At 36.2% G+C, this 24085-nt stretch overlaps 1 protein-coding gene across 7 annotated transcripts in view; it reads right to left on the bottom strand.

Moving 5' to 3' along the window:
• Positions 1 to 257: 257 nt before the first annotated feature.
• The window catches only part of MIA2 (MIA SH3 domain ER export factor 2), a 45293-nt gene continuing 21465 nt past the window's right edge, over positions 258 to 24085 (bottom strand). For 2 of the 7 annotated variants that reach the window (XM_075503197.1, XM_075503200.1), the window contains 19 exons: positions 23425 to 23535; positions 23027 to 23098; positions 22501 to 22605; positions 18803 to 18925; positions 18127 to 18250; positions 17266 to 17312; positions 16968 to 17058; positions 15533 to 15671; positions 13500 to 13601; positions 12088 to 12148; positions 11712 to 11747; positions 10681 to 10748; positions 9867 to 9949; positions 9373 to 9504; positions 7320 to 7472; positions 5194 to 5325; positions 2325 to 2401; positions 1689 to 1914; positions 263 to 846 (listed from right to left, as the gene is read on the bottom strand). In XM_075503197.1, the coding sequence (XP_075359312.1) occupies positions 695 to 846; positions 1689 to 1914; positions 2325 to 2401; positions 5194 to 5325; positions 7320 to 7472; positions 9373 to 9504; positions 9867 to 9949; positions 10681 to 10748; positions 11712 to 11747; positions 12088 to 12148; positions 13500 to 13601; positions 15533 to 15671; positions 16968 to 17058; positions 17266 to 17312; positions 18127 to 18250; positions 18803 to 18925; positions 22501 to 22605; positions 23027 to 23098; positions 23425 to 23535 (2034 nt within the window). In that variant the 3' untranslated portion in view covers positions 263 to 694. The other 5 variants (XM_075503199.1, XM_075503198.1, XM_075503193.1 and 2 more) reach the window with 4 other exon arrangements.

Below are 24085 nucleotides of genomic sequence, written 5' to 3'. Positions count from 1 at the left end.
AGCTATGACTCCTTCCTCCCATGTTACAAAAACCCCATATACACATCTTCAATAAAACACAACCCCACATGATCGGTTTTGAAGAGTGATAGGAGAGTTGCTCTACATTTCTGCTTCCCCTTCCCTTTCACTGTCTGGGTAGGACAACTGCCACTTTGCAAAGCTTTGACAGCTCAAAGATTATCTATGAGGTCATTAACAGAGTTACAGATGTAGTAGGGAATGATACTAATTCCTCTTCAACTACTTCTATAGCACCATGTTAACACTGACATTGCCTTCATTTTCAGTAGACTTTTATTAACTGTTTCAATTTGTTTTCACATTCTATTCATAAAGCAGCAAGCATCACTTTTGGCATGCAGAGAGATTCCCTGTACAGCTAAACAAGGACAAAGCAGCTGCACTTTTAAAATATGGTTCACATGATTTAATTTTATACACCTCTGAAGAGATTACTCAAGTTAGAAATACTTAATTTAAAATGACTATTGTACAATGGAAATCACTTATTCACAATATTCATAGTTATTTCATTCTTTATTTACAAAATACTATCCTGAGAATTTTCTATTAAGCTTCAATTTGAGCAAAGTAGTTTATATATACCTAAGTAACAATGGTTACTTAACATGAGGAAAAATGCCATTAGAAGAGTACAGAAATGGTTCAGCACATTGCTCAAATGACTCCGTCAAGTCTCTTGCTGTGGTTCTGGTTGTTCTACAGCTGATGGATTTGACTGAGGTGGCTCAACTCTATTTTCAGGAGGTGGTGGTGGAGGCAAAAATCCAGGTCGTTGAGGTGGATAGTGAGGATAAGATCGCATTGGAAATGGATTTCTTACTGTGACAGAATCAGAGTAGTCCAGTTAATCACAATGGCAAACACATACCTGCTCCTCCTACCCCACATACCTTACTGCTCAGCAATTGCCTACCTAAATAGAAGTCACAAAGTAGACCTAGGTTAGGTGTTACGCTCCAAAGAGACAGAGGTGCTAGGAAGGGGGAGGACAAAATGATTACTCTTATCAGTAGGTACCTGCGAGAGGCTCACAGCAGCAGCCAGTCAGTGTCTGTTAATGGGCTGCTGCTGCCACCATCACCTTTGGTCTGCTGTAGCAGCCCTTGGCTGTCACACCTTACAGATACTTTGCAAGGTAACCGTTCAGCTCTTCACAGCTAATCAGAGAACAGGAGGCGGCAGAAAGAAGCCCTTCAGTCTCTGATACTTACATCTTGCTTCACTAATGCAAACTCCAAGAAAAACAATTAACAAGTACGCCCCAAATGCATGGTTCTGTATGGACGCGAGCATACCTCAAAGCTTAAGGATGAAACTTTAAGATTTATGTATGATGCAACCTCACAGGAGGAAAAGGATTAAGGTAAGCATCTACTTGCTTTCCTACCCAAAAAAGAACCCTTTAAATGCTGAACAGTGTGTGTATGTGTATTTTCCAGCCAAAGCTAGTATTTGTACAAACATTATCAATATGAGCAACTGTGAGGAAGAAAGTGTAGAACGCAATTAACCTTCATCAGAAAAGATGCTCTTGGTTAGCTGAACTGAGTAGTAGTACGTGCAAATAAAGATTTAAGTGTTCACCCAGTGTGGTAACTCGCTACCTGCACAAAGCACTCATGTCCATCAACTTGAAGCAAACGCTGGCAAAAGCTACGTACTTGGCATTGGAGGGCGCGGAAGCCCGAAGTCTCGTACTGGAAAACTTTCACGTGGTCCATACATGCCAGCAGGAGGAGGGGGAGGAAAAGGGGGTCCTCGTCTCATGAAAGGTGCTCTAGGATCTACAGGCATCAACGGAGGTCTGACTGGAGGGAAGGGTGGAGGAGCAAACCCTGAACTGAGGGCTTCACTTTCAGATGCCAGCGACTGATCAGGTAGTGAGTTCTGCAACACAATGAAAACAGGGAAGTTAGCATAGGGAAAGGGACAAGGAGAGGGAACATCGCCAGTCCCATCAGGCCTACTTTGATGTAGACTGTCACAATAGCTAACAGCTAGTTCCAACTCTGCCTTAGCTACGGCATAATCCTGAGTAAGGCTATCTATGTTCACTGACCATCAGCTTGACCACAGTTTCATCTTTTGGGTTATAATTAATTTTCAGCAGGGATTATATTAGTCACACATCAAAATTAATTCACAAGACAGTAAGTGCTGCGATACAAGTACACATACAATTTTATAATTTGGACTGCACAGTGCAATATGTGACCAACCTACTAGAGACAAATTTTCCTAAATATTTTACAGAAAATGAAAGCGTGTTTAAATCAAGTTTCTGTTTAGCTACTTACGCTAAGATTAGAATGATCTTTCATCCCATTTCCACTTGGTTCTGTTCGTGGGCTATTTTCTGAAGATGTTTGTCCGTCTGTACGCAAAAGTTAAACAAGTTATTCAGTGGTAACCTCCTTCTCCCCACCACCGATTTCAGTATTTTTCTGAAATCAGGATATATAGGCAAGAAAAAAAAAAGAGAAAGTGTCACTGTACCAAGCAACTGTTCTGCAGGCAGACTGAAAGACAACTGAGGAACACAAAGCTATGCCTGAGTATTTTCTCCAACTTCTGTACAGGTTGCACATGAATTATAAGATTGCAGCTTTTACCAATGTTTCTTGTATCAAAATAAGGCTTTCTTCCATTTTGGTATTTTTTTTAGATGTTAAAAAGTGCATTTTCCTAGCAATACATCTTAAGATTACTGTAGCAGTTCCATTTTTCCCCTCCCTCCTGCTAATACTTTATTTCTTCGGTAAGTCCCACTCTGGGAATGACTGCACTATGATACGCTCTTGGCATAGAGCTCGACAGCAATCCTATTCACGTTTGACAAAAACTGATTCCTTCCATAGCTGCTAAACATCAAGGAGACTTTCAGAACTACCTCAGTTCTGGATAAGCATTCAGAAATAAGAATAATCATCCTCATATTTGCTGTACTCACTTTATAAATTAAGAGATAAATAGGATCTTCAGTCTTTTTACCTTTATGCTTCCCTGAGAACAAGTATTTTCAGTAACAACTGGAGAAAAATACTAAAGGGAATTGTCAGAGGAGAATCTGACTGGATATAAATATACAAAATATATACACTAAATGTACTCCTTTCTTAAAAAAAACCCAAAAAACAAACCACCAAAAAAACCAAACTCCCCCCCCAACAACCAAAAGACCCAAAACAACAAACCTGAGATTTGAGAAATACTGCTTTCTTACACTTCTGCCTAAATAAAGATAATAATACTAAAAAGCACAAGACCAAAACAATACTTCTAACAAGGGACAGATTTTTCATCTATACGTTGCATTTCTTCTCCTCTGAAGCAAACATAGTTATCTCTTCAATGAACAGATAGGTCTTTTAAAAAAAAAAAAAAAATCTAAATTCCATGACATTTCAAGCAGGCCCTGCCTTTGTTGAAGATATTGTCACTTAACAATCTGAAGCATTTTAACTGCTTATGTCACACAGAGAATATTCATGCTTTGATACTTACATTGCCTAACACTTTCCATTTTAAATCCTTGTAAAGTTGCTCACAAACTCTGTCAAGCTTTAACCCTTCTTTCTGACAAGAAGTTTCCTGCTCCAGGTATCTGCCTCAAGTTTAAAGTTTTTGTAGTTAGCCACCTCAGCTTAGGAAAATTTATTTCGTTCACTTTAAATAACATTTTCATCATCTTGCTGAGAAAGTGTAGTTCATTCACTCTTTAGCGTTAGAGCCTGGATTTCAGTACTGTGAGACATGTTGCTGTACTGAAGTCAAGGTGGTATGTGCTGGATGGGGTGGGGTTTTTTTAATTTGTTGGGGGGTTTTTGCTATGTTTACAAGTACTCACCCAAGTCTAGTGAAATTAGATGCCTCTAAAAAGCAACATTCACACATGCTTAATGACCTGCTAAATGCTGGCAACAAGGTTATCCAAAATCCTGTTTCCATTAAGTAGGTTTTGAACTGCCCAAGAACTGAATACAGCTTTTTAATTTTTTTTGTTGCTTGCCAGCAACTGAAGAAAAGGGTAAAAATGGATACAAGAAACGAGTACAAAGACAGTGCACTTCTCCCAGCCTTTCAGTCAGCATCCAGGTGCTAAAAGAAAGACCTCCGTAGAATACAAAGTAGTAGAAGGCAGAAATGAAACCCAGAGAGGCTTGGGAAAGAGGGTAGGAAGGTGAGGGGCTGTACAGGAACAGAATTGTCTTGCAGTAAAGAACAATTCCCTATAAAACCTGAACCTTCAACCTGAAACAGAATTCAGCATTCCCAGTTCTCACATTATGACACCAAGTAACAAAGGTTCTCTCTCCTACTGCCAGGAACGGCAACAAAGATGGTAACTTACTGCTAATCATGAGTAACTGAATACTAGGTGGCAAAGTTTCTATTGTGAGTTTAATGGCTTCAACCTAGCTGATGACTCAGACACATGTGACTTACTGGGCATTAAATAAGGATGAAAACTGTTTAATAAGTATTATGGCTTTAAGCTCTTAAACTGTTTCAGTGATAAGGTTTAAGTCACCAAAACTTTGCCTCTGAGCTTCTGGCTGTTGCTAAGCGTCACAAACTAGAATTTACGTAATTGGCCAATTTAAAACAAATGGTACTTGGGTCAGTGAAATATGTGATTAAGTTGGGGGCAACTGCACTGTGAACTACAAAAAGCTGCAAGTATGGTAAACAGTTTGAAGGAGGCAGCCTCAGGGCCTAGTTCAGTACACAAAGTCAGTGAATATTTGAAAATTTTGCCATTATTCTTTCAGTCTTACTGACTCTACCTCTTTCTAACTTTATCAAATGTAGCGTGGAAATGCAAGTAAAGGTTTGTGATATTTTAATGCTGTGGTGAGCCTCCTGGGAGGGGCCAAAACAGACTCAAGGCCAAGCCTGAATGGTTAACACAAAGAACAGTGAAGGTGGACAAATAAAATACCTCATGACTACCATTCACTGAATCCCACCCGCCTGACAGAAGAGACTGCTATTGTTGATAATAGGGAAAGACTGCGTCAAGGCTAGCAGGTGTTAAAATGTTTTTACACAATGGAACATCGGGTCTGTGGAAGCTATAAAGTTGTGTTCTTACCATGACTTACTACATATCCTCAACCTATACTGAGATTCTCCATTTGAAAGTATCATGGAAGCAATTCCCACCTGTTTTATCAAAAGACTGCATGTTGTAAGTTCGCAGTTCTGCTGGTCCAGAAAGTCTTCCAGTATTTGGAGGATTAGGGAAAAATCTTTCTTGTCTTCGAGGAGGAAGCACTGGATCAGTGTAAGGCTCAACTAACATTGAAGAGATCACAAAATAGGTCAGTGAAGATTTATTCCCCCCATTCCATACAATTTTAGACCAGCAAAATTCTCTGGATATCTTATGCTCTTGTAAATATCCAACGTGACTATTAATCAGGGTGAGCAAACAATCTTAAGAAACCCCAAACATAGGAATCCCACCACATATATAACTATAACTTATGTTTCTAAGAAGCTGCAAAAGAGAAAAGTTCATTGGTTTTTGGTTTAACATACAGCAGAATTTTGAAAGTTACGATTACCTGAGTTATAAACAGTGGGGCCTTGAAACAAAGGCTCAGCACAGCAATGAAGGTCAAAGGCAAAACAAGTTACTATACATTTTAAGCCACACTAAGGTAAGTTTCCCATTATGTTTCATAGTGCTATAACGTGTTTCCACCAACTTCCTTGCATCAGATCTAGCAATCATGCAGCTACAAGACAAATTGTTATCAGTGAGATTCAAGTGCAAAGATGGGGTAAGACAGCTCAGGTCAAGGCAACAAGACTACCCCTCTGCAGTGTCCTGTCCATAGATTGGATCTGGCAAATGAGAAACTGCATCCTGAGTGGACTTTGAGTTTTATAATCAGGCTTTCACACAGATGTGTGGCAACTACAATATTCCTTGCTGCATCTAATAATTTAGGTGCTTTAATCTATGTACTTTACCTAGTTTTTAATTTTTTTTGTAACTTGTAGCATTTCTGCTTCTTTATTACACGTGTACAGGAAGGTTGTCCCTCCCCCTACGTTGTTTACTTTAGAAATAGCAGTAGCATCCTCTTTGATTCATCTCTCTCTTCCTTGACTGATAATGTGGAATACAGATGTTTAGCTAAGAATTGAGAGTGAAGACTGATTTTGTTGTTGTTAATTATCAAAGAGGCAGTATCAACATGAAAATATGAACCAACAGGATGACTGTACCATGGTACTCCTGTACTATTAATATCATTTTTTTCTTTTTTAAAAACACAGTATTTTTCAGCATTAGCTTTTATTTATTTATTTATTTATTTAAGGCTAATGTACCATTACAACTTTTTACTTTCTCAGATCTCTTATTAATTATCCAGCCCAGACAGGTCTTTTGATGCGCTAAACAAGCCCCCAGTAAAATGATGAAACGAAACAGTTGATTGTACACTGCTAGTACCAATATACATTTAAAATATAGCATAGAAGAAGTGCAAGTGAACCGCACCATTCAAGAAGGGGAAAAAAACTACTATTATGTGCTGGTTTTGGCTGGGATAGAGTTAATTTTCTTCACAGTAGCTAGTATGAGGCTATGTTTTGAATTTGTGCTGGAAACAGCGTTGATCATACAGGGATGTTTTCGTTACTGCTGAGCAGTGCTTACACACAGTCAAGGCCTTTTCTGCTGCTCACCCCACCCCACCAGCGAGTAGGCTGGGGGTGCACAAGGAGCTGGGAGGGGACACAGCTGGGACAGCTGACCCCAGCTGACCACAGGGATATTCCACACCATATGATGTCATGCTCAGCATATAAAGCTGGGGGAAGAAGGAAGGTGGGATGTTCAGAGTGATGGCGTTTGTCTTCCCAAGTAACCATTACACATGATAACAGCCCTCCTTTCCTGGAGATGGCTGAACACCTGCCTGCCAATAAGTAGTGAATGAATTCCTTGGTTTGCTTTGCTTGTGTGTGCAGCTTTTGCTTTACCTATTAAACTGTCTTTATCTCCACCCACAAGTTCTCACTTTTACCCTTCTGATTCCCCCATCCCATGGGGGGGGGGGGGGGGGGGGGGGGAGTGAGCGAGTGGCTGTGTGGTGCTTAGTTGCTGGCTGGGGTTAAACCAGGACATATTAAAAAAAACTCTCCAGTGCAGTTGCACATGCAGTTCCAAGAAAACGTTTCATATTTTTAAGCAAAAAATACTTAAATATATACACTACAAGTCAGTAACTCCATTTTCCCATAGATATGGTAGCTAAGCAGATTTTTTATACCTGGTGGAGGCAGAATTATCCTGCGTTCTCTGTCCCAAGGAGGAGACAGGGATCCAGTATCTGATGGTGGTCTGTGGGGATCAGTTAATCTATCAGAACTCAGGTCTCCTCTTTCATTACCAGCTTCATACATGGCAGTTGGTCCTCTGGATCCTAATTGAAGAAATCAGATAGCTATTTACTCAGGTATTTTAAATCATCTATTATGGCTTTCTTCATTAAGTCTGAAAATAGTAAAATAAATCATGGAATGCCAACACTGTCAAGATACGAGAGGCGCATGGCTCCACAGGACTCTCCAGCTGTTTGCTGATGACCAGTTATGGTTACTAGAAGTGTTTAAAAGGTTTGTTTGGAATAAAAAAGTCTTAGTTCAACAAGAGTGCAATCTAGAGTACCTGCAATTTAAAAAAAAAAAAAAAAAATTTTAAGAGTTTCAGTTCATTCGAATCAGAGAAACTAGTGCCCTCATGATAAATCTTCTTCTCAGTGCTAAAAAACCTGCTGCTAATCAAACTAAAAATTAGCACACTGAAAGTTAACACCCTCATCGTAAGAAAATATCCACATTACATTCAACACTCTGCTGGTTCTTTCTAATTCTTTATTCAAGAAAAAAGGAAGAGAAAACCAGGTCAACACATAACCAAGTGCAAGAGAAACTGTAACAATGAATGATTTTAGTTTGCAAGCTTCCTTTAAAAGAGATTTGGTCTGAAAAATGACAGAAACACTGAATTCTGGTATCATTCTCTAATACTCTATCCTAAAATTCAACCTAAAATTTGAAGCCATTTCATGTCTTCTGCAAATGAGATGAGCATGGTAATTGCTCTGTAGCTGGCATTATTTAAACACATCATTTGTTTAATCTGCCCAAGTTACATTAGTGCTGCATTGTGAAATGGGCAGTAGTTATGCCTTTGCATAGTCTTTTTCCTTGCTTATATTGCATCCTGAAATCCAGTTTTCACTCCTCCTCACCAGCAATAGCTGAGCTACAATTTAAAGATACATTGGACAGCTCAGTTTCGTTACTTACTGTCTCTATACAGTCAAGTATGACTTTGCTTGTTGTGTGGTATAGCTACAGTTGAACATTCAATCTCAAGCTTTTTTCTGACTTAGAAAATCAATCAACTTTCATATGCACCTGGATATGCTTTTTACAAAGAATTAAAGTAAATAAATAGTCCATGCTGGTCTTTTAAAAAAATCAATGTTGATTAGCGAAATCCTTATAGGAGAGACATTTAGACATACTTTCCATGAAATAAGTACAGGTTTCAATAGGTGTAACAGTAGCAGTAAATTAAATAGTAGCTTTATTGCCTGTAACAGATGCTGAACTTCATTCTAGCATTTATCTATGCTATTTCCATCAACATCAAAAATATGAAGGGTATTCTTCTTCCCTTACAACCCATGACACCACAGCTTGCTTTCACCTACTCCTCAAGCTCTGCATTTTACTCCTTACACACAACCTTCCTGGTCCCTTTTATCACTAGGGAAGAAACTGCTCCATGTGTAATGACTGCATCAAATTTAGAACAAAGGGAGGAAAACAATTTACCGAATCAGTAACATTCTAATATCATGACCCCCAATAAAACTGTCTCATGTTTTTGACAATGCAGGTACCCTCTCCTTATCTTACTGACTGTAGACCAATGAGATGGAAGTGGCAGTATTTTTCTTCAGAAAACTAACTGACTGTTGCTTACTTTAAAATAGTAAGTTTATTTCAGCAGAACCACATTTGTCCAAGAAATAAAAGAAGACTGATTAGGTTTGGCTTTTCACTTTTCTCAATCTATGCTTCTGAAGTGAATCCACTGACCAACCCACTAGTACCAACTAAATTTTTCATTGTACTGTTACACATTAGATGGCTTTAGAAGCAACAGGAAGAGTTTGTCTAATTAATTGTTTATATTGAATTGGTTGTTCTAATACTTTTTGTCACCAGCAAGAGGAAAAGGTGTGACAGGTTTATAGTAGAGGAGAGAGAAATCCAGAATAGATACATTTTCAAGGTTAAGAATTGTACCTCTTCCTCCTCCTCCACCTGGAAGCATAGGTGAAAGCCTTAAAGGACCCTCCAATAAAGTTGGAGGGGAAAGAAAAGCTCTTGTTTCAGATGAAGGCCGGCCCATTGGTGAGGGTCCATATGGGGAATGCTCTGGAACAGTTAAAACAAAATACTCAAGTTCACAATATTTAGTTTAGCAAACTGTATAAAGTAATTTAACTTCTCAGGTGACCTTTAAAACTAAATTGTATAAGCAAAATGAAAATTGTGCTCTAATTACCATGTGTATCATATTCCCAGTCTACTCTCATTGATACTACAAATGCTCTTAGTTTCAACAAAATACTTGACATGACCGAGAATCACTTATGACCCAATTTTTTTTTTAAATGACTGTTATTTGTACATACACATGGCCAAGATAGTTTTCTAACAGTTACATATGTGTGGTCTTGGGAAACAAAACCATAAACCAAAACAATTAGGCTCTATTTTACAATTCAATACTGTACCTCTGCCAAATGGTCTAACTGGAACATCAAGAGCGTAAGGATCTTTTTCTAAAAGGTCAAGTTTAAATTCTGTTTCAGTTAATCTGCAAATAAAACAACAAAAAAGTAGTAAATAACCAAGAAGTGCAAAAGTTTTACTGGACTGCACTGTGTACTGCTAGGCTTTCTACTTAAAGGGTTAATCAAGCAAGGTATTTTATTGCCTAAATAAAAAGAAAAAAAAAAAGACACAAGGATGTCACAGAACTCTGAACTTAAGAATTCCTGAAAGTATTTCTCTATGCTGCTGTATTTAAACTGTAAGTCAGAAGTTCAAGTGGCATGTTAGATGTCACAATTCCTAGCATGACATTACTCTAATGAGTATTCTAAATTGCATTCCAAGTACTAGGTAACTTCACACCTAAAGGTTCCTCACAACCACCATCACCTGATCTGCTAGCTCAGTACTAACTTCTGAGATAAGCTGTAAAATCATTAGGTAACCATGACTTCTGGTTGATACATACTTATTTAAAACAAACAAAAACCAAACCCCCAAAATCTTTGAGCTCTAGTAGTACATTCTGCTTCTTTCCTGAAATATTTCAATGCTCTACATAGTTCTTAAGTTCTTACTTTCTTGCATGTTACCATTACAGGGATGCTCAAATGACTCCCTTTCTTTCAGAACTCCAATGCAACACTGCTCTCTCTGCTCTGTTTGGGCCACAATGGATTAACATAGGTCTAGAAAACACCAAATTTCTTAAATCCAAAACATACTCACATGCCAAATTGCATTTGTTTAGAATTAGATCAGGACTGCACTTACTTTTGTCTGTTATGTGCATTTTCTTTTTTTATATCATTGAGGTGTCTTTCAGCTGCTCGGGCTGTCAGCTTTGGGGAGGGACAAAAATCAGATGCTTAGATATTGCTATTTATTAATTAAATGCTTCATAAATGTGACAGGTCCTAGATCCAAGACATTTTTTTCCTATCTGAAGTGTGTGGACTGTATACACGAGTCGTATCTTGTGAAAATAAAGCATATGAAACAGAGCCTCACATACGTCACCAAATGACATTAGCAGCTCTACTACCCAAATTTTTGAGGAATGATATGGCTTTCCTGCAGGTTCTTAAAACTGCAGAAATGAAATTCTTTGGCTATAGCTGCTTTGAAGCACTTACAGAATATGTACAAGATTTAAAGTCTCAAATTTTATATAAGAGTTTTATTTTAAAATCATACGGTTAAAAACTGTAAAGTTATGACCACGAAGCGCCATAGCTTTTAACAGGATTCTATCTTATACAGACCATTCTGTGAAACTGAAGAATGTATTAGTCAGGAGATATTTTAAAGTTTCCTGTTTGGAAAAAAAGGTAAAAATGGATTTTGTAGCAACATTCTTAGGAAGCTGACAATGGAACATACTGTTCTCACAGGACATAACGTCTTCTATTAGTAGATAAAAGGAGTGAAGTACATCCAGGGAAAATATTAAAATGGCATTGAAACAAGGCCAAAAGCTTTTATTATTAGCAAAATGCCACACACTTGTTAAATGGTAACATGTTATTCCAGCAGATTTATTGCTATAGCAAATAATACTGTAATATCATTCTACTGTGCTCATAGGTATCTGGCTTAATTATTCCAACTATTTTATACGACTGAAGTATTTTTAACATGCTTTTGTGTATTTCTGCAAGAAATCTGTATGTTTAAAGGTGACATGGTAGAGTTAATTTTGGTTATCTGTTTTTAATAAGAAACAGAAAAGTGATAAAGCAAGTATTTAAATCACTAAAAAGGAAGATGCACAAAGTTCAGAAAACTCGGTATTTGGAACTTACCCAATTATCATGAGCTTTTTTCTCATGCGAAGTAATCTGTGAAAGAGAGATTAATTAGTTGATTATTAATCTAAAAAAGAACACTTAAGATTGAGTATATGATCTTATTTGTAAATTTAATGTGTGTGGATAATTTATAATGTGACATCTAAACTTGAAATTTAACTTTTTAATAAAGTTATCTGGTGATCTCTGCTATGAAATTGTGTCAGTCAAAACCAGATGGCATGGGGGGGGGGGGGGGGGCGGGGGGCGCAAAAAAACACCCAACAAAACCAAGCCAAATTCAGCTAGGTTGTGATACTGTAAGTGGTATTTCAGATGCAATAACATCCCTCCTACTTGGCACAGATGGTAAGTAACACAAAGTACACACCTGATTCTGATAAGAACGAATGGTTCTTTCTAGCTCTTCTTCAAGATCTTTTGCTCGCTGTCTGTAACAAAATTAGGATTTATGACACTGTAATAAAATGTTGAGGAAAGTAATTTTAAATACAGTAAACACAATGGCAAACACAAGGTACAATTAAAATTTATTATCCAAAAGACAGTATTGTCACTTAGGCCCATGGGATACATAAAAATTATAGTAGCGGTAGAAATTCTAGGCCCTAGATTAGTGCAAACAGGATTGCAAACAAAAGAACAGAACCAAAAAACCCAACATCTCCCCAACTTTTCAGTTGACTGCAGTATGTTTCCAATACAAAGGATATCCCTCCACCTATGCCCTAACAGCCAGCCTCACGCAGCTCAGCAAGTGTACCAACGTGGCTGGACCATCATGCTGTCACAGGCTACCACAGTCAGTCCTGAGGGACAGTCACTTGTACTAAAGCTATTTCAAGACCACAGAAAGCACGATGCCACCTTTGCTGCCAGCTGCCCTGTGCGCAGCCTCTCTAGGTTCTACACTCTCTCAGCAGGTGGGCCAAAGACACATTCATTGTTTAGTTATACACCATTTGCCATATTAACAGTCCCTTTAAAATTAAGATGTTTACAAAGTTCACGTTCTGAGTAAATCAAGAAGGGTGAATTCTGTGTTCCTGTATGAATACTGAAAAATGTCTACAAGAACGTTACATTCTAGAGAAAGAATTAATCTAATTAACTCTTCAGGAAGCACTGTTGATCAGTATCGTTCAGTTAGAGCCAATACTCCCACAAACATTGTAGGAAGATGGGGAATATAACATTACCGATTGAAGAATTATGCCATAGTTTGAGAAACCACAGAAACAAATCAGAGGTACACAGTTGGTGTGACACAAAACAGAGCAAAGCAGTTAAAAAACAACTACAGAAAATATTCCCACGTCACAGTATTTTAGTAAAGAATTTCTAAACAACAGTACTATTTGACAAGCTTAGAGATACAGAAATAGAATACTGTAACTATACAACATGTTAGAATCTATAGGAAAACTGAACATTGCATTTCTCTCACAGCATCCTCTTAACTTCCTATTTTTCTCTCTGTTCAGTAAAGGGAACTAGATTAAAGATCCACTTCTACCATTCCGTTAAAGCTAACATGTCAATACAATGAGCATTCTAGTGGAAGAGAAATTGCCAGTGATCATCTATACCCAAATTTTTTTACAAAGCAAAAACTTCCTTAGTATGTATTATTACACACAAACTAGCATGTAACATACACACACACAAAACAAAGAAACCAGAAGAAAATAACATTCACTTATGATGGTGTGTTTATTAATTCTCTATTGCCTTTTGTTCACTTTGGAACAAGTGATTACAGCAACTAAAATCTGTAATTACCTGTAGCTGTTTAGTTCTTCAGCAGCATGATTAATTTTTTCATCTACTTTGGAAAGCTTTTCTTCCTTCTGTAGGCGTTCTCTCTCTTCTACTGTCAGCTTCCTTTAAGAAAATTCAAAAACTATGGTTAATTCTGTTTCAAGTCAACAATTTTGTAGTTGGTCTGTCAAGAAAAACTTCTCCAGATTTTTAGGCATGATGAATACATGATATTTATTCAGATAAACAGTTTCATAGGCAACATATGAAGTGGCATAAATAGCACTAGTTTGTATTCATATTAGTTTATTCAGTTCATTAACTGTTCTATATGAAACATTTAGATTACCACTATTCCTAAAAGGAATTTGCAAGACAATCCATATTCCCAAAGAATATTTCTGGGAGGGGGAAGCAGCCACAAATCAAATCAAATCAAACAAACTAAAAACCAAACTACACTAACTTTCAGTGATTTTTTCCTGGTACTTTTTTTACCTTTTAAAGTAATTTTCCAGAGAAGAAAAAGGTTGTTATTAGCTACTAAAAAAAAATAGTTATTAAAAAATTCTTTCTGGGTCCCTCTTTTTTTATGCTATTGGGCACTACAGAAGAGAAAACCCATATTCCAGGCCACAGATTATGCACAAGGTATTTCTGCAGAACATACATGGATACTACTGCTGCATACAGCCCCAAATGGATAAACTGGTCATTTTCCGGTAAACAGCAGTCCTTAGCTATGAAACTATCTAAAATCATGGATCTGTTGAACATGATTTAAACTTCTTTTCTACTCAACCTTTGTTTCCCACTTTTCTATTTCTCTTGTTTGAACACACCTAGCTTTTTAAAAGATGCCTTGTTAATACTAATGGCCTCTTTTATTCTGCTATCTCATCATGCCAGCTTCTCTCCACTCCCTTTTGGCTTTTCTAAAACCTTTGATAAGGAGCATACATTTGCTGAGCTTCCATGTGGTATTTTTTAGTATCATCCACACAGCCTGCAAACATTTTTCCTTTCTGACTGCCCATCATAGCTTCTTTTTAATAGGTTCCTTCCCACCCTCCACCCTTTTTAAAAATCAAACATTAATGTAGTGGATTTCTGGGTTTTGTTGCATCTACAAGGATGCCCAATATCTATACAAATATATATATTACAGAGCAGATTACTGAAAGTAATTCTTGAAAAACGTCCTGCATACTGCTTGGTACAGGATCAAGACTTGTGCTGCTTCTCTTGCTGCCTTCAAGATTATGTCTGCTCCTTGAAGAAATAATTTATGGCTAGTAAAACTATAATTTTACCATCATGCCCTAAAATGATGACCCCTGCTCCCTCCCTCCCTGCCCCATCCACACACACACTTCTGAAGGTTACTACATGTCCCATTCCATCCCAATCAACCCTATTTCTAGTCCTTAACACATTTCTGATGTCAATCAGTAAGTCACAATCCCTACTATCGTCCTGACTGTGAGGCAGGTAGTACAGCCCTCATATTCTATCCTCCTTGGTGAGGAAAGCCTGATTCACAGGGGTTCTATGTTGCTTACTGATAACAGTCAGCTTGTCTATGTTTTTAAGCTTAGTTTTATATATAGTATCACTACTCTGCTGACATTACTAGCTCTCTTTACTATATAATATACACCCCACAGTTAAAGCAGCTACTGATAAGCTTTCAGCAACTTTGATAGCTGTATTACATCATATCTTAATTTAATTTAAAAAAATTAAAATCAAGCTTTCCAACTCTACCCATCCTATTTCATAGACTGAAAATGTGTTACTTCTTGTTTTATCTTTGTTTCTGTACTTGCTTGTGGAAAAGTCCTAAAATAATATACCACTACTTTCATGGAAACAATTTCTATAAAATTACTGTGATCACAGATGTACATGAAGGTGTAACATAACAGGGTCTTCACAATTCAGAAAACACTGGAAAGCAGTATTCAAATTTTCAGTAATTTTCACCCCTCCAAATCAAAGAGTTACATTCAAATCAAATAGTAAGCATTAAATATAAAAAGAGGAACCAGCACCTGTGTAGTTTCATTTCATTTTCTTGATAAAGCTCAGTCATTACTTTAAGTTTCTGCTGAAGCTTTTGAACTTCACTTTCAAAACGTTCATTTTCAGACTGCAAGGAAGCTTGTTGACTTTGAAGGTTTTCTATACGTTCTGTCAAATTCAGAGATAATTATATTGGGATAACGCACAATTTACAAAATTAAAACATTTGCAGTGTTTTAGTACATAAAAAGTCTGTAAAAACCTTTGATCCTATGTTTATTTAATAAGCAATAATATGTTAATATATTTCAATAAATCATGCAAATTGAGGCATATTGCTCCTTTTGATGGGAAGCCAGCAATCTATACTCTCTACCTGCCACAAAGTGCAGCTCTAAGTGTGTATCTAGCCTTTGCTCCAAATTGTATAGCTTCTTCAAAAACAATGCAGTTTTGTGATTCACAATATAAATTTTAATTTAGGGCTTTTATTATTGTAATTAGTCTACTAAAGGAGTAAAATCGGTACCATCATATACTCTTGCAGATTTACTCACATGAGGTCTTGCTGAGTAGCCTGAAGGGGTAACTCAGATTTGTCAAACTACCTTACTTTTCCAAATTAAAACCAGTCATGTTTCTTTTCCTATTTACTATTCCTATGCCTCTCCAAGAAACATAGAAAGCTTCAAGTAAGTGTGAATTACTTTATGGGACAGAATTACAATCAATTTGGAAAACACACTAGCACAAACAGTCAGTTTAAAGGACTATCAAAAACTGAAAAGCACAGTTTTACAGAGCATTTCATCACCCAAATAACAAAGCACAGTACATTCAAATGTGATGGCTAGTCTGCTGGCTGTTATCTATGAAAGCAATAGCTAACTACAGGCTTTAATTTAAATTAAAGTGGCAGTGTTTTAATTTCATAAGGTTTAATTCAGTATGTCCTACACAACAAAGGAAAAAAACAGAGCAAGATGCTTTTAGGTTCAATTGCCTAAATGCAGTATTTTGGATTTTAAGAAGTATTGAGTTTGCACACATTACAAACTAATTACAATTAAGCTACCATTTTTAATAGATGGTTTTAAAATTTAGATTAGAACTCCACTGTTTCATGTCCAGAAATTATGTAAAGAAGGTATTATTTATTAACATCACTTTGCCCATGTACTTTAAGATTCTATAACTTAACAGTTACAGAATACTCCAACAGAGTACAACAAAATTTGCACATAGTGCATTAGCAACCATTATAAATCACTACACTTCAATTGCTTTACCTCTAAAATCAAATATTTAAAATAGCTTAAACTCAAACAGGCATTTTAAAAATCAAGTAGAGCTATTAATGTAAACTTAATTCAGTTTTTACTGGAACTAATACTTACAGCCTGTAAAACCATTTTCCAAAACCAACATCTTATTAATCTTAAAGGCAAAACCACATTTTATTACCTGTAAGTTCTCCTTTAGCTTTATTTTCATCAGACAGTTTTGAGTATATTTGATTTCTTTCTGTTTCCAGGGTCTTTAAACAAGCATTTAACTACAATCAAAATTTAAAAAAAAAAAAAAAAGAGGCATTTTTAAGATTACCAGAAACTGTTTGCATTCAAAAATATCTAATTAAACATTAAAATATGCTGAACTCTGTGATACTGATAACTATATGCAACTAAACTTAACATAAAAATTGCATATATTCCCTCTGGTTTCCCCCCCTTCCATCCCCAACTTTCTAAAAATCACATACCTTTGCAGCATAGATCAATTTCTTTACAGTTCGTTTTTGCTGATCATCTGATTGACAGAATAGAATAATAATACATCACATAAAAAGCACAAAAAGGCTTACTACTATTATTTTATTTTTGTAAAAAAGCAATCCCCAACACACCATGATAGGCATAGCATATTTGGAGGGAAAAGGAAAAAAAAAGGGGGGGGGGGGGTAGAATACCTATATTCTAGTGCTCTGTTTGCCAATAAGTCAGACTCAGAATGCTCATGTTAAAAGTGAGATGCTGAATACACACTGTAAGATTCACTGGGCTGTGCCCTATGGTATAATCAGCACCAGCATAAAAAGAAGCTGCAGCAAGAAAAAGGAGGAAGAAAGGCTCTTCTGCGCTGCTGTTTTGAGGGGACCCACATCTACACCCATCTGATTCCAGTGCTACCATACTGCCTGCAACAAGTAACACATGCGCAAGGACAAGGAAGCAGAAATTAGGATCTAAGGACCCACAGTGCTACTGCTGGGAAGAGCTTCAAGAAGAAATGAAAGCAAGGTTTCCACCGCAAAATGTTTGAGAATCACTACTTAATATTAACATAGGCTAAAGCCATTCTGCAAGAGACTGAGCACTGAGTCTTTACATTGCTATACGATAATATGTATGCTTTAGCTGTATCCACACACTGCTCAATAGTAGCATAGGTTGTTATTCGGGAGGTGCCCAAGCATCTGTCCAACATGAATAATATTGGGTGAGTTTTGAAAATCCAACTTCTACAAAGCTAATCTTTCAACTTTCCTGGAAGTTTGTTGGTTCTGTATTTCTAAAACATGTATTAAATTAGTATTTAAGATGGGAAGCTATACAAACCATACCTAAATGCTCTCCATTCTCTGCTTCACCCTTTATATCTGTGTCCCAGTGACTATCTTCAGCATCATCATCATCTCTTATTGCTGAACTCCAGTCTTTCATCTTCAGTAAGTATTGTGTCAGTGACTAAGAAAATGTCAATACAAAACACAAACAGTAAAATAAATACACACTACATTTTCGGGATTTCTGTCCTTTATTTAGTTCCCTTAGTAGATTAAGCCAGCCCCACATACAGGATTCTAGAGGTCCAATATTACTTTTTCTATCAAAACATATACTTGCACGTCAACAGGTGTGCCCTTATGAAGACTCTTCAGATAGCCAAGTACGCATGCTTTTAGCAGGGCTTGTATATATATAAGGTACACACATGTATGAATACAGTCCCCATTCCCATGCTCCAAATTAAAAAAAATGGAAATACTCTATCAGAACTAAAAGTTTTTTTCCTTATTTAATGTGCTGGCTTCCAAGGCTATTGGACTGCTCCATTGTGCTGCTAAGCAACCTCTTTTGCTTAGCAGGAAACAAGACATTAGAGGATGGAGACAGCAAACAAAAACTCAAACCAGCTTAATGCATATTAAGACAAGAAGAGGTTGTTAGACTTTCTTGGAATTTAATGATTAGCATCAGTCTGAATAATTTGATTCAATGCTAACTGTAATAATTTACCTTGACTTGACTCTCTTTATTTTTCAATACTTCTTCTATATCTGCTTTGGATGATTCAAACATCTTAGTTTGTTCATTTAGTTCACCAAATCGTTCACCCCATCCTTCAGCTTCTCGTAAAAGCTAAAAAGGGAAATACCAGATTAGCATGATTGTCTATTACAACCAAGACTCAAGGATGAATAGTACTTGAGCCTGTTATGTATATTATCTATACATAAGCAGAATTCTAACCTCACCCACCAGTAAGCATTAACAGAGATAGATTACAAGACAGTTAAACCTCAAGAGTTGAAAAATAAGACTTCTATGTTATTGTCCAGCTGCTTTAGCTGCAATAGCTGGACATTGTAATTAGTTGTTAGGATACTGTCAAACATTTATAACAACAGTTCAGTTGATATTCCACTCAGTTTAAAAACCCTGATGTGACAATAGCAATGCATATAAAATAGTGACAATTTGTGTAACAGCTACAAACACCAGGGAACGGCTGGAGAGGACACTCATTCCCCAGTGTGCACACACACTTCTGAAATTGTACCTGTGTCTTTTCAACCTAGAAGAGGTCGGTGAGGTAAGGGAAACCAGGAAGTTTTTCAGACAGCTATTTAAATTCATGTCACTTGCAAAACTGCATTATTTCTCCTACTCTCCTCCATACCTCCTAAAGTAATTTTTAAATTTTAAAAAAGCTCCCCTGTTAATGAAAGTCACAATGACTGTAGGTAATCTACTAGTATGTATCTTTGTAACTGACTATGATTAACTAAAAAGACAGGTGGATTCCAAGGTTCCATTTTACAGACATCCCCTAGGAAAACCCAATTTCACAAAAATACTTTACAGCAGAAAAGGGATTAGTACACTTAAGCACCAGTTCATTAAAAATAACCACTGCAACGTATTAACTAATTAAACTATGCCTTCGTATTGTGAGAATGAAATTGAACTGACGCAAATTTCTGTTAAGACAAAACATGCAGTACAAAAAAAATTGTCTTAGAGTCTGACAAAAGAATATTGCTTAAAGTTGCACAACAGGCGACCAATTTAAAAGCAGTGAATGTACAGAAAGAAATAACTAGGTTGAGCAACAAGAACACAACAGCCAGTTATACTAAAAATACAACCAGATAATGGTAGTTAAATAGGGGAACTGCCATGCAAACAGGCAAGCAAGCCTGAACACTATTTATCAAAGATAAACTAGAAGGCATAAAACAAAAGGTATGTGACTAGAATTGGACGAACCCCACTTGGCACACAACTGCACCTTTCAAGCAGTAAAAGCCATGTATGAATTTGCAGCATCATGCAAACTACATATTATGGATAAAACAAAAATATTCTTTATGCTAATACTGCTCAGAAGACATACACAGGCAACTACTTTTATCCTTAAATGTTATCCTCAAAGGGAAGCTAAACTTTAAGAGATTCCTTCTTCATGAAGCCAATCAGAAAATAAATTGACATAACTTTATACACCTGTAAGAATTACAATAAAGAGAAACAGCAAGGATTCTCAATAAGCTAAAACAATATATATGTCTAATGTTCCTACAAAAACCAAAGCATAGAAAGTTTGGAGTTCATTTACAGTTCCCTTGTTCAAACTAAAAGGCCCAATCTTCTCTCTGACACATCATAAATCTGAGACAGCACATCTGTTACAATGTTTAAGCTATGATGTGCCAGAAGATTATGACCCATTAGTGCAAATGGACAGAGGAAGAAAGTACTTTAGTTTCTGTGAACAAATAACACCTTTGTTACCTTTTCAGCATAAGTGAAATTCCATTTAAAGAAAAAAAAGTAAGAAAGAAAAATAAAAAAGGGATATGGATATTCTAATATAGCAAACTCACATGCTTACAAACAAGCAAAGCAGATACTTTCTCTTCTTTCCTTATCAAGTTCCATCAACTCTTATCAGGTTATTTATCTACTAAAAAGCACAGCAAAATACAATATATGCAAATGTTCTCAAATCCCTAAAAATGGCAACAAAGCTCAGTCAACAACAAAGTGTAGTAATTCATCATAAATCATGTGGTTAAGGAACTACTATACCCAGGTTATTTTATCTGGAAGGAATACAAAAAACTTTATCTAGGAACCTGGCAAGTTAATTACATCCTGGGAGTTGGTTTTACTGATTATTCTCCTGGTTTTGCTTGTGATAAAATGATTGCCTATAAAATGTACAGTAATTGTCAGCACTTAGTATTATCTTACTCTAAGTACTATTTTTTAATAAAAGGAAAGAAAAAGAAGATTCTTTTCACACACACACAAATAATTGGATTATTTGTTTGAACCCAAGAAACTACCAGAGAAAAAAAAAACAAAAAAGTCCCTATTAAAACTTTGTGTACTGCTTCTCAAAATTTATCACATAAGTATACTGTCACATTTGAAACAAAGCACTGAGACCAAACCCTTCCTCCTCACAGAAACAAACAAAAAGGATGTATAGATCAGAAGAAAAACTCTTGAAAGAAAATAATTCTAAAGCAACTTCATCTCACAGTGACAACACCCAAATCTACTGTTTCTCCACTCACAGCATCTAATAAAATTATCTTCCTTTTTTTTGTAGTCACAAACATGTACTCCTTCTAAAATTAGAGAAAAATACAAAGTTTTACTGATAACAGAGTTCTGCAGAAGTGAAATACTCCTCCTGTAGAAAATTTTCTGTTTCCAGTAACCTCTTTTTTTTTTTTCCCCTGAATCAGTAAGTCTGATATGCACAATGTTTTGATAGACGACTAAAGCACTCCCCAGCTTTTTATAAGACTGCTAAAAACCAACAGGCCTGTACTTCTACACCACTGCCCCCGCCCTCCCCCCGCCGGAAGATATCTATCAGGTTACTGTTCAGACAACAAGGAGATCATCAATCAGTTAGGAAAATAAGCACATATCCATTAAAAAAAAACAAAACAAAACAACCCAACAACAAACAAACACACCCCCACACACCCCCCCAAACCAAAAACATTCCATGGAACATTAAATATTCAGAGAGAATATCTTTTTGTTAGAAAAAAAAATAGAATAATTTCATTTTAAACTAGTTATTGCACAGGACAACTATTGCATGTGCAGAACATTTTAAAATAATCAGCATTCTTTGGGATCTGGCTACAGCACTGAGGAAAATAAACAGCTAAAATTTGGGAAGTAACAGTATTTTCTGTCCCTTTGTATAACTTATCTGACTTTCCATGAATTCATCCATAGTGGTACTACAGTAAGTTTTTAACCTGCCTTTCGCATACTCTGCGGTTTCTTAATTTCTTTTGTTTTCTGGATCAAGTATAAGCATTTTCTCTCTGCCTCTGTAGAGGATCCTAGCTGTGGACTTGCTCAAATCTCTCTGCTTTCCTCCAGGTCTCAGCAAAATCCTTATTAGTCTTACATTACCTTATGCTCTCTTTCTCATTGAACTCTATGCATTTTTTCCCCACAAACTCTGAGTATTAAATTTCTTTTAAAACAGGACTATTTTAGACAAAGTTATTCCAACTTAAAATCATTTTAAGGCCCTATCCTCTTCCTCATTCCATTTAATAGAACACGCAAGGGGTATTAGCAAACACGTTGAGGATGAGCTCCTTGGAAAAATCATATTTACATAGTATCATAAGAAAATATAGTATTTCTAAGGATAACTAGGAAGAACCTACCTGTTTCTCACTTTCCTGGAGATGGCAGTTTTCATCTACTGCATCTTGAATGGATGTCTTGAGTCTCTCTGTATTAATCTGATATACTTTTAGGGTGGACTTGGCCTAAGTGAAACAAAAAAGTGTGTTGTTTAAACAGTATGGGTGAAGACATAAGTGGGGTCACGATGGTATTACTGGACTTATTCTTAGGTTTTCTGGATGTGCTATATACATATTCTCACATTTTTCCCTACAATTTCAACATTTTTTGCTGACTGTAGTTTTGCAACTATATATCATTGTGGAGTAAGAAGGAAAAGAAAAGACAGGATAACTGTACTTCCCAATAAATGCCAATCACTATATGAAGTTCAAATTTGCTAAATCAAGTCACATAAAAGTACTAAGCCTTACAAAGTGATTTGGTTTACACAGCATATTATTTCTGCACCCTTAATAGAAAAAAAAAATTAAAACAGTAACTACATGGGGAACAGAGAAATTGCAAAGATTTGAAAACAGAAACTATAAAGATTGGACATACCTCATCAATTTGTGACTGGATAGATTTTGCTTCACTCTCTAAAGACTCCACTCTCTTCTGAATTTCAGCCACCTGAAAATTATTAGTTGTCATATAGCTTCTTCCACAGATTTAACTGAAAAGGTCTAGGCAATTAATAAAGTTATTTTAATTTTCAAGCTGAGAAGGTTCTACTGCCAAAATCAGTAAACACAGCTTTTCTTCTTTTGAGTATTTTCCTTTATGGGTATCATTTTTCTAATACGCTACAGGGAGTACGAGGGGAGACAAAATGGGAAATGTAGTTTTTGTTTCAAAAAAACCCAAAGAGAACAGTTTGTCTTCTCCACAGAGAATTTTTTTGTGGGAATTTTTCTAAAAATGAATAGTAACAAAGACAGGATTCTACTTATTCTTACCAAGTTATCATTTTCTGATTGCTTAGATTTTTCTTCTTCCAGTTCTTTTTCTAGATTCTCTATTTCTTGGTTGAGTTCCAAGTTTGACTTGTTCATTTTTTCATGCATTTCCTAAATCAAGTTGTTTTGACAGTTAATGTAAAACATTTGACATTAACTACATATGAAGACCAGTATGTTTTAAATATGACAGCAAAGTACGTTTAACAAATTTTACCATATCAAGGATAAATCTCAAAGTACTCCAGAGATTCTTGCATGTTAACAAAACCTGTAACAATTAGTTCTATAGAATCTGAGGTGCAGAATGAAATAAATCTATTTGCTTTTCTGTTACATAAATTTTATAGAGCCCGTTAGGTATTTGATTCACTTTTTCGGAACTCTTTTTACAAATGTATTCTCAGTTTGAGGGATATAAACAATGTAGTGGTAATTTTTGTTTACAGCTGTGCTCCAGTAGCCTATAAAATATATCTGAATTAAATCAGATGTGAGAAAAGATACTTCATGCACTACTCACTCTCTCTCCTAGAAACAGGAATAATTTACTTTTTTAAAAATTAAATATTGTCTAATTTGCCATTTGCTCTAGTATGAATCATTTTTAATGCAATTGTTACAAAAACTTCTCTTAATTTAAATGCCTCGCTTCTAATGT

The sequence above is a fragment of the Mycteria americana genome, chromosome 5 (genome assembly GCF_035582795.1).
Source record: "Mycteria americana isolate JAX WOST 10 ecotype Jacksonville Zoo and Gardens chromosome 5, USCA_MyAme_1.0, whole genome shotgun sequence".
In the NCBI taxonomy this organism is placed as follows: Eukaryota; Metazoa; Chordata; class Aves; order Ciconiiformes; family Ciconiidae; genus Mycteria; species Mycteria americana.
Note: the sequence above shows the minus strand (reverse complement) of the source record. Positions and strands in the feature narration are given on the sequence as shown.